General features: G+C 51.6%; 2 protein-coding genes across 4 annotated transcripts; one reads left to right on the top strand and one right to left on the bottom strand.

Annotated features, from left to right (window-relative positions):
- The first annotated feature begins 1,768 nt into the window (after nucleotides 1–1,768).
- On the top strand, nucleotides 1,769–7,794 carry DCXR (dicarbonyl and L-xylulose reductase). Its single transcript, XM_075014194.1, has 8 exons — nucleotides 1,769–1,927; nucleotides 1,997–2,094; nucleotides 2,428–2,582; nucleotides 5,451–5,493; nucleotides 5,903–6,002; nucleotides 6,206–6,270; nucleotides 6,394–6,511; nucleotides 7,095–7,794. Exons 1-8 carry the CDS (start codon nucleotides 1,870–1,872, stop codon nucleotides 7,196–7,198), a joined length of 741 nt encoding a protein of 246 aa, XP_074870295.1. The 5' UTR covers nucleotides 1,769–1,869; the 3' UTR covers nucleotides 7,199–7,794.
- A 154-nt stretch (nucleotides 7,795–7,948) lies between these two features.
- On the bottom strand, nucleotides 7,949–15,451 carry RAC3 (Rac family small GTPase 3). Of its 3 annotated transcripts, none has more exons than XM_075014197.1 (6): nucleotides 15,268–15,451; nucleotides 10,485–10,556; nucleotides 10,096–10,213; nucleotides 9,539–9,601; nucleotides 8,695–8,858; nucleotides 7,949–8,455 (listed from the first exon to the last, which is right to left on the bottom strand). In XM_075014197.1, the coding sequence occupies exons 1-6, from the start codon at nucleotides 15,300–15,302 to the stop codon at nucleotides 8,392–8,394; spliced, it is 516 nt and encodes a 171-aa protein (XP_074870298.1). In that variant the 5' UTR covers nucleotides 15,303–15,451; the 3' UTR covers nucleotides 7,949–8,391. The 3 variants fall into 3 exon arrangements, with proteins under 3 accessions (XP_074870298.1, XP_074870296.1, XP_074870297.1); XM_075014195.1 differs by having other exon boundaries at nucleotides 8,699–8,858; nucleotides 15,268–15,447; XM_075014196.1 differs by having other exon boundaries at nucleotides 8,699–8,858; nucleotides 15,289–15,447.
- Nucleotides 15,452–15,773: the final 322 nt, after the last annotated feature.

Raw genomic sequence — 15,773 nt, 5'->3', positions numbered from 1 at the left:
ATGGTCACTATTTCCAAGCGGTCCTGTAATAGTTACTTCTTGGACCAGATCCTGTGTTCCACTCAGTACTAAATTAAGAATTGCCTCTCCCCTTGTGGGTTCCTGTACCAGCAGCTCCAAGAAGCAGTCATTTAAGGCATAAAAAAAATTTCTCTCTGAATCCCTTCCTGAGGTGACATGTACCCAGTCAATATGGGCATAATTGAAATCCCCTATTATTACTGATTTTTTTATTTTGATAGCCTCTCTAATCTCCCTTAGCATTTCAGCATCACTATCATTGTCCTGGTCAAGTGGTCCATAATATATCCCTACTGCTATATTCCCATCAGAGAAAGGAATTGCTATCCATAGGGATTCTATGGAACATTTTGATTCATTTAGGATTTTTATTTCATTTGATTCTCTATATCATCTTTCACATACAGTACCACTCTGCCACATGCTCGACCTATTCTGTCCTTCCGATATATTTTATATCCCGGTATGATTGTGTCCCACTGATTGTCCTTATTCCACCAGGTTTCCGTGATGCCTATTATATCAATCTCCTCCGTTGATATAAGGTACTCTAATTCACCCATCTTATTAGACAGACTTGTAGCATTTGTGGAAAAGCACTTTAAAAAACTACCACTGTTCATATGCCTGCCCTTCCCTGACGTATTGGATTCTTTTATATGTGATTTTTTTTCTCATATGATCTGGCCCATACTTATCATCTCCCTTCTTCTCTTTCTGACTGAATTCTAGAGAATCTCTATCAATGGAGTCTCGCCTAACAGAAGTCTCCGTCTGATCCACGTGCTTCTCTGCACCAATCAGCTTTCCCCCATCTCCTAGTTTAAACACTGCTCTACGACCTTTTTAACGTTTAATGCCAGCAGTCTGGATCCATCTTGGTTTAGGTGGAGCCCATCCTTCCTGTATAGGCTCCCCCTACCCCAAAAGCATCCCCAGTTCCTAATAAATCTAAACCCTTCTTCCCTACACCATCGTCTCATCCACGCATTGAGACTCTGAAGTTCTGCCTGCATACCTTGCCCTGCGCGTGGAACTGGAAGCACTTGTGAGAATGCCACCATAGAGGTCCTGGATTTCAGTCGCCTTCCTAGCAACCTAAATTTGGCCTCCATGACATCTCTCCTACCGTTCCCTATGTCATTGGTACCTACATGTACCACGACCACCAGCTCTTCCCCACTACTGCATATGAGTCTGTCTAGAGGCCTCGAAAGATCCACAACTTTCGCACCAGGCAGGCAAGTCACCATACTGTTCTCCCAGTCATCACAAACCCAACTATCTATATTTCTAATGATCAAATCACCCACTACTAACACCTGCCTCTTCCTAACAACTGGTGTTCCCTCCTGCGGAGAGGTATCCTTGGCACGAGAGGATACCATAGCACCCTCTGGAAGGAGGGTCCCAACTATGGGATGGTTTCCCTCTGCTGCCATTGACTGCTCTCCTTCCCTGAGCCTTTCATCCTCCTTAACAGCATGGGGGCTCTCAGACTGGAGGTGGGACAGCCCTGCTATGTCCCAGAAAGCCTCATCAACATAGCTCTCTGCCTCCCTTAGCTCGCTGCGGTATCGCCGCTGGCTGCTGCAGTAAAACATGGGGCTCGATGTGCCCCTTCCTCCATCCACAGCAAAGTTCAGCATTGCCCCAGTTCTGCAACACCCCCGAAGCCTGGTGTCACCCAGGCCGGCTGGGCCCCTTGTTCTGCCGCCCCCGGCCGGACTCTGGCCCAATGGCTGAGGGGCCCTAGACTGCTCGGGGCGTCACCTCGGGGTGTCCGGGCAGGGGGTAGGGCGCCGCGCGGGGCCGCCCGTGCTCAAGCCCCGCCCCACGCGCCGGGAAATGGAGCCGGACCGGAGCTTCTCGGGGCGCCGGGCCCTGGTGACCGGGGCAGGCAAAGGTGAGTAGGGCCCCGGCTGACGGGGACCCGGCCCGGCCCGGCCCGGCCCTGACCGCCTCTCGCCTGCAGGAATCGGCCGGGCCGCGGCCCTGGCGCTGAGCGCGGCCGGGGCCCAGGTGATCGCACTGAGCCGGACGCGGGCGGACCTGGAGACCCTGGCGCAGGAGGTAACGGACCGCGCCGCCAGCGTTGGCCCCTGCGAGTGCCGCCCCCCCCCCCCGGTCCGGACAGCCCACGTAACCAGGCCCGTCCCCGCGACCCAGTCACCCCCCCCCCCCGGGGGCGGCCCCCCCGTCCCCTCCCCCCCCCGCGACCCGGACACCCGCCGGGCTCCCTATCCCTGGGGCCAGCCCTTGCCAGTCCCCACGGCTCCCTCCCCCATAGTCCGGCCGACCAAGCGAGGCACCCCCTCGCCCCCATCCGCAACCGGAACACCCCTTCCCTGAGTGGGCCTCCAGCGACCCGGGCCCCACCCTGGTGCGCTCTCCGCTGCCCCGCAGTGTGCCGGGATTGAGACGCTCTGCGTAGACCTGGCTGACTGGGAGGCCACCGAGGCAGCGCTGAGCAAGGTGGGCGCCATTGACTTGCTGGTAAATAACGCTGCCGTGGCTGTGCTGCAGCCCTTCTTGGAGGTGACCAAGGAGGCCTTCGACAGGTGAGGCCTGGCACCCAGGGGCCTGAGGAGGGGAGGGAATGGAGTGAGGCTGGGAAGTACTAAGGGGGAGACTGGCCTCTGTTATAATAAACACAGAGTAAAGGCTGCTGGAGACAAGACAGTCCCGTGGTTCCCTGGGAGTTAAATGAATCTTTTTGGCCTCACCCAAAGTATTTTTTTTTATTAGTTTGGCACACTAGGTTTTGTTCCACTGGTAAAATGTATTAGACCCAGGGGTTTGTACTGATACAAAGGGAAAAAGAACCCCTATTGTCTCCCCAAGCCAGCCCCTTAACATTAGGTTACACCCAAGCCCTAAAATACAACTGTATCTGCTCCAATCCCACTTAGAAAGACATAAATGTACAAGATCTTTACCATACAGCGCACAGTCAACCTGTGGAACTCCTTGCCAGAGGAGGCTGTGAAGGCCAGGACTCTATTAGGGTTTAATCTCAAGAAAATACTCAATAGCAGCACACAGCATACCACAGAAACACTAAGCCAGTAACCTAACCCTGCAACAAACCCTGCTGCCAGCTCTGTCCACATATCTATACTAGAGAGACAGTCACTGGACCTAACCACATCCACCCCACCATCAGGGGCTCATACACCTGCATATACACTACCATGATACGTGCCAGCAATGCACCTGTGCCATGTACACTCCCTGCACCAAAGGATGAATCGGAACACTCAACTGGAAGGGACCTTGAGAGGTCATCAAATCCAGTGCCCTGCGCTCATGGCAGGACCAACCACCATCAAGATCATCCCTGTCAGATATTTATCCAACCTGTTCTTAAATATCTCCAGTGATGGAGAGTCTACAACCACCCTAGGCAATTTATCCCAGACATGGACATAAATCAGACATCAGGAACACAAATAAACACAAACCTGTAGGGGAACACTTTACTTTTCCAGGACATACAATAATGGACCTTAAAGTAGCCATCTTGTTACAAAAGGATTTTACTAGTAGATTACAAAGGGAGACATCTAAATTGCAATTAATTTGCAATTTTGACGTATTTAACCTGATGCTTAACAGAGATCTCAATTATCATGCATTACAAGGACAATTTCCTCACCTTTGGTATTTGCAGGCTGGCACCCTTCCCACTTAATTGACTCCTTCCACAGGTCCTATTAATGATAGATGATCCCTCATTTTTTCTCCCCCCTCTACATACATATATGTACCCTGTATTCTCAATTTTGCTCCAAAATCTGATGAAGCAGGTCTTAAAATAGCTTATTACCTACTAAATAAATCATTAGTCTTTAAGGTACTACACAACTGCTTGGTTTTGATAGAACTAACCCAGACAGGTGAGTGCCCCCTACTGTTCAGCTGCTCTATTCCCTACACCACTTCCGTGGGTGTCCCCAGACACCAACTGGGCTTCACTTGCCTTAATCTGAGTCTCAGGTTAAGATGGTGCAGGTATGGAGAACAGGGTTCAGAAATTCAAGGAGATCTTATTTGGGTAAGAAATTGAAATTGCTTACTTTTTAGTACAGTTCCATGACAAACAGTTGTTCTTCAGAAGATTCTTGGTAATCCCTCTTTCAAACTGAGTGCTCACAGGCACAGAGGTACATTTCCTTCCTTCTTGGAGGGAACACTTTGCACCTTGTTCCCAAAGTAAAGCAGAAAAGGCTGTGCATGTCTAGCACTCCAAGTGTTTGATTTATGGCTAGTACCCAGAGTAAGAAACAGGCAGGCACTTGCTAGTCCAGTCACCATCAGAGGGCTAGAGGGTGAAATTCTGGACTGAGGAAGCAGCAGCATCTCAATGTTATTAAAATGTTTTGTAAGAGGTTTCTTTGATATTTTGAAGCCTTTTAAAAGTTTATGTGCGGAGTGGCATGGGCCTGTAATCCCAGGAGGTGGACCGCTTGAGCTCAGGGGTTCTGTACTGTGGCACACTATACCAACTGGCTGTTCAGTGCCACTGACAGCTTGGACAGTTGGTGGCTGAAAAAAGGGGCTAAAACAACCCAGATGTGTTGTGACTGGTACTCTCCCTGTGAGGGGTGATGGACTGATCAGATGTGGTAACAAAGTTAAGGTTTGACTGGCCTAAGAGGGGCCGCTGGCTCAGGCCTGGGCCCTTCTTTAATTAAGGACAATGTCAGGAGAGGGTCCCACAGGAAACCATTCAAGTTCTGACTCTGGGGGAGGTGGCAGCTCAACAGCTTGTTTCATCTCCTGTGAGTGATCATTGCTAGGTATATAGCATGTAGGTGTGCTCAAATGCCAATGTGTTTAGATAAGACTAGCTGCATGGGTCAAACTTCTCTAGCCAATTGGATGGGAGTTTACACCCAATTACTTTCACAGAGGCTACATCTACACTAGCCCAAAACTTCAACATGGCCATGCCATGTCGAAGTTTACTAATGAAGCACTGAAATACATATTCAGTGCCTAATTAGAATGCTGGCAGCCACAGCACTTCGAAATTGACGTGGCTCGCCACCACATGGCTCGTCCAGAGGGGCTCCTTTTCGAAAGGACCCTGGCATCTTTAAAATCCCCTTATTCCTAACAGCGGGTAGGAATAAGGGGATTTGGAAGTTGGTGGGGTCCTTTCAAAAAGGAGCCCTATCTGGACAAGTTGCGCGGCAGTGAGCTGCGTCAATTTCGAAGTGCCACGGCTGCCAGCATTCTAATGAGGCGCTGAATATGTATTTCAGCACTTCATTAGTAAACTTCAGAATGGCCATTTCGAAGTTTTGGGCTAGTGTAGACACAGCCAGACTGACCAATGTTTCTGAGGCCCTGGAACCACCCAGCCTCTCCCTCTCTACCACCAGGTTGTGATTTTTCTAACTTGGAAAATGATTTTTTTTAAGGTCTTTCAACATAAATCTTCGGGCTGTGTTTCATGTTTCTCAGGTGAGAAGGGGCTGTGAATCGGAGTGGGATGGAGCCAGGGATAAGCTGATGAATTTCAACTTCCCTGAAGCTATACGTGCAACAGAAATAAAAGTTTTCATTAGGAGCTGTGCCTGCATTGCTGCTCCTTGTGAGGCTTCCTAAGAGCCTGACCTCATCTGTGAATGTTGTACAGGCTGTGCTTGCTGCAGTTGATCCTGCTGCACATCCTCGTTCTGAACATGTCTTTTAGTTCAGAGCTGGGCAGTCTAGAGTTCCTGCTCTGGCAAGCTGTTCTGATTCCCGAAGAAGGCACCAACATGCTAGGTTGGATGAGTCATAGAATTATAAAATAACAGAAGTGGAAGGGACCTTGAGAGAGCATCACATCCTGTCCCCTGCCCTCACTTGTTCTCCTGTGCTGTTTCAGATCATTTCTCGGCAGATGATTGCACGGGGGGTGCCAGGAGCGATAGTGAATGTCTCAAGCCAGGCTTCTCACCGGGCTCTACAGGATCATGCTGTCTATTGTGAGTGTCTCAGCATCAACATCTTCCAGACCTTCCCCTTAATTCCTAAGTGAGGATAGCTGGAAGCCACAAGTGCAGGAATGTGGTTATGGGTGCAATGAGTATGTTGACTTAGCACAGGGCCGGGTATGGGTGCCATATGCATGTGATCCAGCCCAGGTGCCATCTGTTCAGCCTCTTCCTTCTGTTGGGTTTTATTGAAGGTTCTACAAAAAGTGCCCTAGATATGCTGACCAAGGTGATGGCTCTGGAGCTGGGACCCCACAAGGTAAGACCCCAACTCTGCAAGAGAGCAAAGAAGGGGCAATGGCTGAGGCAGGGTGGAAGTGAGCAAGCAGAGGCGGCTTCTCTCAGGCAGTTTAGTAGCTTAATATCCTGCTGTTGGTGACAGATCCGAGTGAACAGCGTGAACCCCACAGTAGTTATGACGGAGATGGGGCGAATTAACTGGAGTGAGCCTCAGAAAGCTGCTGCCATGATCAAGCGAATTCCTCTGGGGAAGTTTGCAGGTCAGTGGTGAGGATTTTCTGCTGGGGAGCTGGCTTCACATTCAGCTCATCTGCACTTACTGGGTGCTCAGCCCTGGATATCTGCCTCTCTCTGCCTCAGGCCCTCCAGGCCAAAAAGCAGTAGCACAGCTCTGTTCAGTCTTTGGCCCAATCCTTGAAGCAGTGACAGTGTTTTTACTTGGAGAGCATAAGAACCAATCATGGTGGTTCTTCCCTCCCCCAAAGTCTTCCTGACAGGGTTTGTTTCATTGTAGGCAGGGGGGCATTTTTACCCACCCAACCACCACCAATAGAGATGAGGAGAGTAACAACAATCCATGCTATGATCCAGTCTTTAGCCAACCATGCATTCTGGGAACACAGCAAAGGCTTCTGAATGCAAAGGGACCAGCTACGCAGTCTCATTCACTGCACTGGGCACAGCCCAGGGGAAGGAGTTCTCTTCCTCAGCTATGTCTCCTTATTGGCCAACTGCAACACAGAGGGATAGCAGGCTCTTGGCAATGCGTAGGTTTCTTTTCCTGCTGCTAGTGCACTTGAAGGGGGTTGCCTCAGCTGTTGCTCTCTTTGTGTTTTATTCCAGAGGTAGATGATGTGGTGAACAGTATTCTCTTCCTGCTGAGTGACAAGAGTGCTATGACAACAGGTGCCTCACTGCTCGTTGATGGGGGTTTTCTCATCTCCTAAGCTGCTGCATCTGCACTGGCCCGCAAGGAGAGACTCCTTCCTTCATTTGCACCCTGTTGTTTCTAAATGTGATGGAGACAGTGAGTGACATAGATTATAAGCAGGGAGCAGTAGGTGAGCAGGTCATTCCCTGATTGGAAGCAAGGATATTTTCCTCAGAAAAGCCACACTCCCTGTTCTGAATAAAGCCTCCACACTCCTTCAATGGAGAATGTTTATTGTACCAAAATAAAAGGTGTTTATCTTGTCACGCTACAGGATGATTCAAAACAGGAGCTGTCTTTGCTCTAACCCCCAAATCCATAAAGCCCAGCACCTTACCCCGAGTGGGAAAGGGAGGGAGTAGCTATCCCATTCCTCACTGCTTCCATCATGGCTTTTGATGGGTGTGGGGGGGGAAAGCAGCAAAAACCTCAGCCCTGCTCTGCAGAGACTGGATGGAGGAGGAGAAGCCCCTGCTCAACATCCTTCTGCTATGACTGATGGGCAAGGAGCCACACCCAGGGTAGTACTGTAAAAGGCACTGTGCGCACAGGGCTGTTTCACTCACTGAGCTTGACTAGTGATTAGTACCCAAATAAAGCACCTTATAGTTATTTCTTCGGCCTCTGATGCCTATTTATTTTTACCACTCCTGGAGTTATCTGACTTGACTCCCTAAGTCTCTGGCACATCTTGTTAGTGCACCAGTTAGTTAAGTATCACCAGCAGTAGGCTGGGGTCAGGAGGCTCCCCTACCCTTCTGGTTGGTCTTATCATTCACAAGCTATTATACAGTGGTCCCTCCCCACCCCCCTTAGGGATTGTCCCCACCTGTCTGCCCCTGTGCATTGCAAGCAGAGGTGTATCCATCACAGAATGGGTGTGTTAGCCTCTTCAACTTGAAGTTAAGGAGAGCTGCATCCCGCTATCCTGCCATTCCCCTGCTCATCCCTGGGGGCTGCACAGCATCCACTGAACCTCCCACCCCCACTGCCCCTTCACATCAACACTGACGTTAAATCAAAGAGACATTTAAAAACACTGACTTCATACGTGAGGAAGGGCCCAACAGATCATGGGCCCCTCCACTCAATCTGTTGGAGGAGGATGACAAGGACATGCTGAGTCAGCCCCTCACCAACACTCAGAACACAGTACACTTCTTGCCAGGCTTCTTCACAGGTGGGGGGCACAGCACAGCACGGATAGCTTCATCGAACACTGTCTTCAAACCCCGCTGCGTCAGGGCTGAGCACTCCAGGTACTTCACTGACCCTGTGAGAAGAGAGATCTGTCACAGCCATTCCTAACCTAGCACAGCCTGGCTTACATTTCAAACTCTTTGGAGCAGGGAATGTCTTTTTGTTCCACATTTCTGCAGTGCCTAGCACAGTAGTGTCCAGGTCAACAGCTAGGCTCTCAAGTGTTAAGATAAAAGCTCCCCACCCCACTTGGAAATGACAAGCCAGGCCCAGTGAAGGACTCCAGTTCATGCAAGAGTAGGTGCCTAAGACTTACCAATCTCCCGTGCCATGGCCAGGCCCTGGGGGTAGGTGATAGGAGCCAACTTCTTATCACGCAGCCTTTCAATGGTGTCCTTATCATCCCTCAAGTCCAGCTTGGTGCCCACCAGGATGATAGGAGTATTGGGGCAGTGGTGCCGGACCTCTGGGTACCACTAAAATAGAGTTGTTCACTGAGAACTGGCAAGGATAGTTGGGGAAATAATCACATAGCATAATGAATCAGTTGCTCATTTATTAGGGATGTAATGCCCCAAGGCATCTAAAATACTAGTAACAGCGCACAGAACAGCTTTATATGTAGCTCTTTAAACCATTTTACAAAACTTAGTCAAATTGGGAAACTGAGGCGTGGGGAGGAACAGCTGCACAGCATGTCGGTGACACAGCTAAGGTACTAGACACGCCTCCTGCCCCATTTGCTGTACCGTGCTGCCTCCCTTTCCCCCATGTTTGTTTCCAGAGTACTCTCTGCCTTACGTAAGCCTCAGATTTCAAAAGGCAGGGACACAGCTAAAGGAAGAGTGGGCAGGTGTGGCTCAGGCCTCTCTGCAGGCCGCAGTTGCCTTCCCTCCTGTTTTTTATAGGAGGAGGGCAGGAGAAAACTCCATTTGGGAGATTTCAGCCTTGTCTCCGAGGGGCAGCAATGGCTACTTACATGCATCCAACTCTGCTGACCCTGGTCTCCCCACACACCATGCTTGTGCCACGCTCCAGTGCTGCCCATGACAAGATTAAACTGTACAGCAATGGTCTGTCTGTCTTTCCCTCGGGGGGGGGGGGGGAAGGGACCTTGCTGCTCCTCCCCCTCCCCAAAAGGAAGAAAGCGAGTTACCTTGGCTCGGACATTCTCGAACGAGGCCGGGCTCACCAGGGAGAAGCAGATCAAGAAGACATCCTGTGAGAGGACAGGCACATCAGCCAGTAGGAAAGAATCCAACAGCAAAACCAAGGACTGATAGGGGCATCAGTCAGGGAAGGTTAGCCCCACCCTCTGCAGAGCACTGGGGAAGGGGAAGGAAATCCCTCAATTGAAAAATCAAATATGACAGTTCTATGGAGGCAGCTCCTCAGCTACCACCATGCTGTATTCACACTTGCTCACCCGAGAACCTCTCAGCACACAAGTGGCCTGAAAACACCCCAAAACAAACTGCAATTGCAGCTTTTGCTGTTCAAAGTAGCCCAGAAAGCAGCAGCCACTTGGATAGGCTGCAGGGGGAGAGACGCACCTATTCTTTTCACCCTACAAGACCTCATGGTGGCATCTCAAGTGATGTGAACACAAATGCCCAGCTTCAGAAACAGAACCTGTGAAAGAAAAGTAATGGACTATACCCAGAGACCACCCTGCCCACACTACAGGGAGCAGAATGAGGCCAGCCCACTCACCGTCTGAGGGTATGAGAGTGGCCGCAGCCGGTCATAGTCTTCTTGCCCTGCTGTATCCCAGAGACCCAGGTTGACCGGCTTCCCATCCACCATGACATTGGCAGAATAATTATCAAACCTGCCACAGAAAGAATCCCTGTTAGTGACAACAAGAGCCCCAGGAAAGGACCTCAGGCCTTTGGGGTGGGAGAAGGGGAAACAGAAGGAAATCGTCCAGTATTTAATTTGTTATGTAAGATGCTGGGGCTCAAGCAATATTTTAACATTCACAATTGATGCAGCAAGCCCAGAGGCACCAGGGCTGGAACTAGCAGAAGTAACATTGGAATCATCACAGTCTCCGCTCCCCTACTTCATAACTGTTAAAAAAAGTACAGGCCCATACTCACACTGTGGGGATGTACTCTCCAGGGAAGGCATTTGTTGTGTAACTGATCAGCAGGCACGTCTTCCCCACAGCCCTGCAGAAAGGGAAAGGGACAGAGTCTGATGCGGTGGGATGGGGGAGGCCATAGGAGAAAAAGGTACAAGCAGCAAGTAGGAGCTGTAGCCAATGAAAAGGTAGAGCTGTGCCCTGCAGACTCCAGCACACTAGGGATTTCGGACCGGGCCTAAACTCACTCCATACAGTGTCCCCAGGACACATCTGACCATGCTCCAACAGGGAGCTATTCTTAACTAACACACCACTTTCAAATAGTGCCACCTCCCCACCCCATGTGTTTACTGGCACAACCAACATCACTGAAAATTGGACAGCCTCCAAGGCCCTGGCCTGAGCCGTTACAGTACCACAAGCCCCAACCAAAATGGGGCTTCATTAGAATCACATGGCTTCCCGTTCCATCTTCAGCAAATGCACACAGCCTCTGCCTTCTCCATCTTTGCACTGCACATGGTGCAACTTGTCCTTGTTGCACCGTTATGGAAAGCATTTCTGATATGTCAAGGCAAAGGTGCTGGAAAAATGTATATAATGGGGGTGCTGAGAGCTACTGCTCCAAACTAAACTCTGTACATTACAGAAACGACTTTAAGTCAGGGAGTGCAGCAGCGTACCCTGCACCCTAGTTCTAGCACTAAGAGAATATGGAATCATTTTTTCATATAGATGTAGAAAGGTTCTACAGCACCCCCAATTTCCCACCCGATTTCCCTGTATCTGGCAGCCAGCCCCACTGCGGTCTCCTCCAGCTCCTGGCCTATAGGCCACCCCTTTCCAGCCCTACCTGCCAGCCTTGGGGTCCCACTGCACACACATGGTCTGCAGCTCACCAGCCCCAGGGTCCCACCGCTAGCCCAAGGCTCTGCAACTGCCACCAGCTGTGGCCCCAGCCTGGGGCAGTTAGGTTTGCCAATTCTCTCAGACTCACTGGACCAGCCACCATTTGAAGCAATGGAGTGCAATCAGAGAAAGCTGCCAACCTGATCACAACAGGTCTAAAGGAGTGTGCACCTCAGCACCCACACCCCAAAAATAGTTCCAGCACCATTGTTTTCTCATCCCACTTAGGAATGCAATCACTGAAGCAGAACTCTGTCCATCATACGGCCGATGTACAGGCATTACTGCAGTACATATGACCAAGGTCCAGGGGACCTTGTTTTCTTCTTGGCTCTGCCACTGACTGCTCTGGACAAGTCACATCTCCTTTCTCGCCCAGGTCCCCAGCCAACTCTCTGTACATTGTGTCTATTTAGACTGTCAGCTCTCTGGGGCACAGCATCTCACCTAATCTATATTTGTACAGTGGTCCACAGAATCATAGAATCCTAGAACACTAGGACCAGAAGGGGCCTTGAGAGGCCATCGAGTCCAGTCCCCTGCCCCAACGGGTTGGGACCCTGGGTGTAATTATACTGCAAGTACCAACAATAAGAATCCAGCCTCATCTCCTGTCTCCAGCAGTGGCCAGTACCACCTGTTTCACAGGAAGTTGCTACATATTATCTCAACCAATAGATGTTGGAGTGTAGGGACATGAGGTAAATAACCACCTCAAAGAGCTCATCCAATCATTTTTACACCCTTTCTCTCACCGCAATTTATACAGAGTCAGGCTGCCCAAAACTGACCACAGATGTTCTCATGAGGCCTGCCTAGCCCTTTGTCTGCCCCAAGGGCTAGGTGGGTGTCCAATGGGACAAGATACAGACAACATGAAGGTAAGCTGGGGAAATTGTCTGAACAGTGGACATGGCACCAGGTGAAGCTGGGGCAGGGAAAGAGCACAAAAAGATATGAAGGCCCCAGGGTGATCTAGAGGTAGGGCAGGATGGGCTGGACACAGAGATGGCAGGAAGGGGAGGCAGATCCTATGAAACAGGACTTGGGGTCAACTCAGAAGTGGAGGTAGGTGTCTGCTGGAATAGGATAAAGAGATGGGATGGATGGGTAGCATCTTGGAACACTTGGAAGAGGGGCAAGTGATCAAGAAAAGAACGTTACCAAGAGTAGTCAACATGGATTCACCAAGGGCAAGTCGCGCCTGACCAATCTGATTAGCTTCTATGATGAGATAACTGGCTCTGTGGACATGAGAAAGTCAATGGATATGATATACCTTGACTTCAGCAAAGCTTTTGGTACAGTCTCCCACAGCATTCTTGCCCATAAGTTAAGGATGTATGAATTGGATACATGGACTGTAAGATGGATAGAAAGCTGGCTTGATGGATGGGCCCAACGGGTGTTGGTCAATGTCTCAATGTCTGGTTGGCAGTTGGTTTTACGTGGCATGCCCCAAGGACTGGTTCTAAGGCCAGTATTGTTCAACATCTTTATTTATGATCTGAAGGAGGGGGATGGATTGCACCCTCAGCAAATTTGCTGATGACACTAAGCTAGGGGAACAGATAGATTCATTCTAGGGTAGGGATGGGGTCCAGAGTGACCTAGACAAATTGGAGAATTGGGCCAAAAGAAATCTGATGAGGTTCAATAAGGAGAAGTGCAGAATCCAGCACTGGGGACAGAAGAATCCCAAGCACTGTTACAGGCTGGGGACTGACTGGCTAAGTAGCAGGGCAGCAGAAAAGGACCTGGAGATTATAGTGGATGAGAGACTGGTTATGAGTCATCAGTGTGCCCTTGTAGCCAAGAAGGCTAACAGCACATTGGGGTGCATGAGGAGCATTTCCAGCAGATCTAGAGAAGTTATTCTCCTCTACTTGGCACTGGTGAGGGCACAACTGAAGCATTGCATCCAGTTCTGGGCCCCTGAGTAAAGAAAGGATGCGTACATATTAGAGAGGGTTCAGCGGAGGGCAACCAAAATGATTAAGAGGCTGGAGCACATTACCTATGAAAAAAGGCTGAGGGATTTGGGCTTATTTAGTGTACAGAAGAAAAGAGTGAATGGTGATTTAATAGCAGCCTTAAGCTTCCTGAAAGGGGGCTCTAAAGAGGATGGAGAGAGACTGTTCTCAGTGGTGACAGATGGGAGAACAAAGAACAATTATCTGAAGTTACAGAGGGAGAGGTGCAGGTTGGATATTAGGAAAAACTATTTCACCAGGAGGGTGAAGCACTGGAATGCTTTACCTAGAAAGGTGGTGGAATCTCCATCCCTAGAGGTTTTTCAGTCCCAGCTTGACATAGTCCTGACTGGGATGATTTAGTTGGGGTTGATCCTGCTTTAGGCAGGGGGCTGGGCTAGATGACCTCCTGAGGTCCCTTCCACCCCTAGAATTCTATGAAGGATTCCCAAATTCTCCCCTCACCTGTGACTGTGATTTAACCAATTTCCTGAGATTGCATCAAAATGAGGGAGAAAACCAGGGGCAACCACAGCTGAGAGGGCACACTGCTGGGGGTTGGGGAGGGACACATGGCTGGGAGGGGATGTGCTGCTGAAGGGGGAAGACAGCCCAGAGGGACACACTGCAGTGGCAGCAGATACCTGGCCAAGGGGGTCAGGGATACCTGGCCGGGGGGTGCACTGCAAAGGAGGAATACAAACGACTGGGGGGTTGCACTACTAGGGAAGGAACACAAGTAGCCAGGTGGAAGAAATACAGCCTGGGAGGTGCATCCCAGGAACAGGGGTGTGTTGCTAGGGAGGGAGCCATAGGGCCAAGAAGGCTAAAGAACTGGGGAAAAACAGGGCTGGGGGTGAATGCACTCTGCAGGAGGGGCAGACAAGCAGCATTCCCTTTAATTTTTTCCACCCATGTGTGGAATAAGTTTTGTTATGTGGACCACTAGCAGAAACACACGCAGCCAGCTGTGGATGCTCTGCTAATCAGCAGGGCAGCATTTGAATCTCTCTAGGGTGGTCACCCAAATGCTCAGGGAACACTGGACACAGGACCAGAGGAGAAGAGGGTCGGGGGCGGACAGGGACAGAGTCAAGGGGTGCTGTGGGGCAGGCAGAAAGGGCCACAACAGTGAGGACAGAACAGTGGCACTGCAGGTGGGGGCTGTTGCAGCAGGTGGAGACAGAGAGCTAGGAGGTTGCGAGGGAGTGCTGGGGTGGGGAAATGGAGGCAGTACAGGACAGGCATGTGGCAGGAGATGGAGACTACAGGGAAAGGGGACAGCAGAGGACAGAGGAGTCATAGGGGATGCAGGGAGGGGCCAGAGGCCTGAATGTGCACAGGATGGAATGGGGGACATATGTGATATGGGAGGGGCTGAGGCCTGAAGGGGCATGGGGGGCAACATGAGTGGGAGTGCAGCAGATGGGGGGGCACAGAGCACAAAGGATGCAGGGGAGGATGCTTAAAGAAGCATGGCAAGGGCTGACAAAGTGGGGGACACAGGGCCTAGGGGGCACACGATGGGGGACAAAGGCCTGAAGGGGCGTGACAAGGGTGACACGGAGCAGAGGGCCTGGGGGGCACAGGACGGAGAGGGGGTGGGAGTAGAGGCCTAAGGGGGCATGATGGGGGGTGACAACGTGGGGAAGCGGCGAGTGATCAGGGCACAGGCGATGCAGGGGACCTGAAGGGGTGCAGCGGCTTGCAGGGGCCCGGCGGGGGGCAACACAAAGGAGGATTGGGGGGTCCCGGAGCGGGGAAACGCGGCGGGGGATGCATGTGCCCTGGCGGGGAGCACCAGGGCGGGGGAACGCGGCGCTGCTACCGGCGGTTCTTTACCTGGCCCCTGTCGCCCGAGGCCAGCCCCACCCCGCCCTCGCCCGGCCCGGCCCGGCCCGGCCCAGCGCTCACCCGTCTCCCACCACCACACACTTGATCGCCTGCATCTGCCCCGGGATGGCGGCGCCTCTGCGACGCGCCGCAGTCAGCGAGCGGCGCCGGGCGGGGCCGACGCGCCGAGCGCAGGAGCCTGGGGGGGGGCGCGGGCTGCAGCCTCCGCCCCCGGCCGGCTCAGCCCACGCTGCCCCGGGAAGCCAAGCGCGCCTTCGCCCGCAGGCGGCTGCTCTCCGTCCCCTCAGCCCCGGGCTGCCAAGGTGCTCCAGCGGAGCAGACAAGAACACCCAGCCCGATGGGTAACTGCGGGCACCGGGTCCGTCGTGCCTGCTTGGCTCAGACCCTGAAATAAGAGGGCCCAACTCACCCTTGGCTCACGTGGCAATGAGTTCCCCGGGCCCAATGTACCTCCTGCACACGCACAGCACCTGCAGTCAGGCCAATGTTTGGACTCCAACCCAAAGCCAAACATCCCTCCCTGACTCATGTGTCATAGAGAGCCTCAAAGTGCAGAAAGGCCCAGC

Source organism: Carettochelys insculpta, chromosome 20 (genome assembly GCF_033958435.1).
Source record: "Carettochelys insculpta isolate YL-2023 chromosome 20, ASM3395843v1, whole genome shotgun sequence".
NCBI lineage: Eukaryota > Metazoa > Chordata > Testudines > Carettochelyidae > Carettochelys > Carettochelys insculpta.
This window is presented reverse-complemented; position numbering and strand designations above follow the sequence as displayed.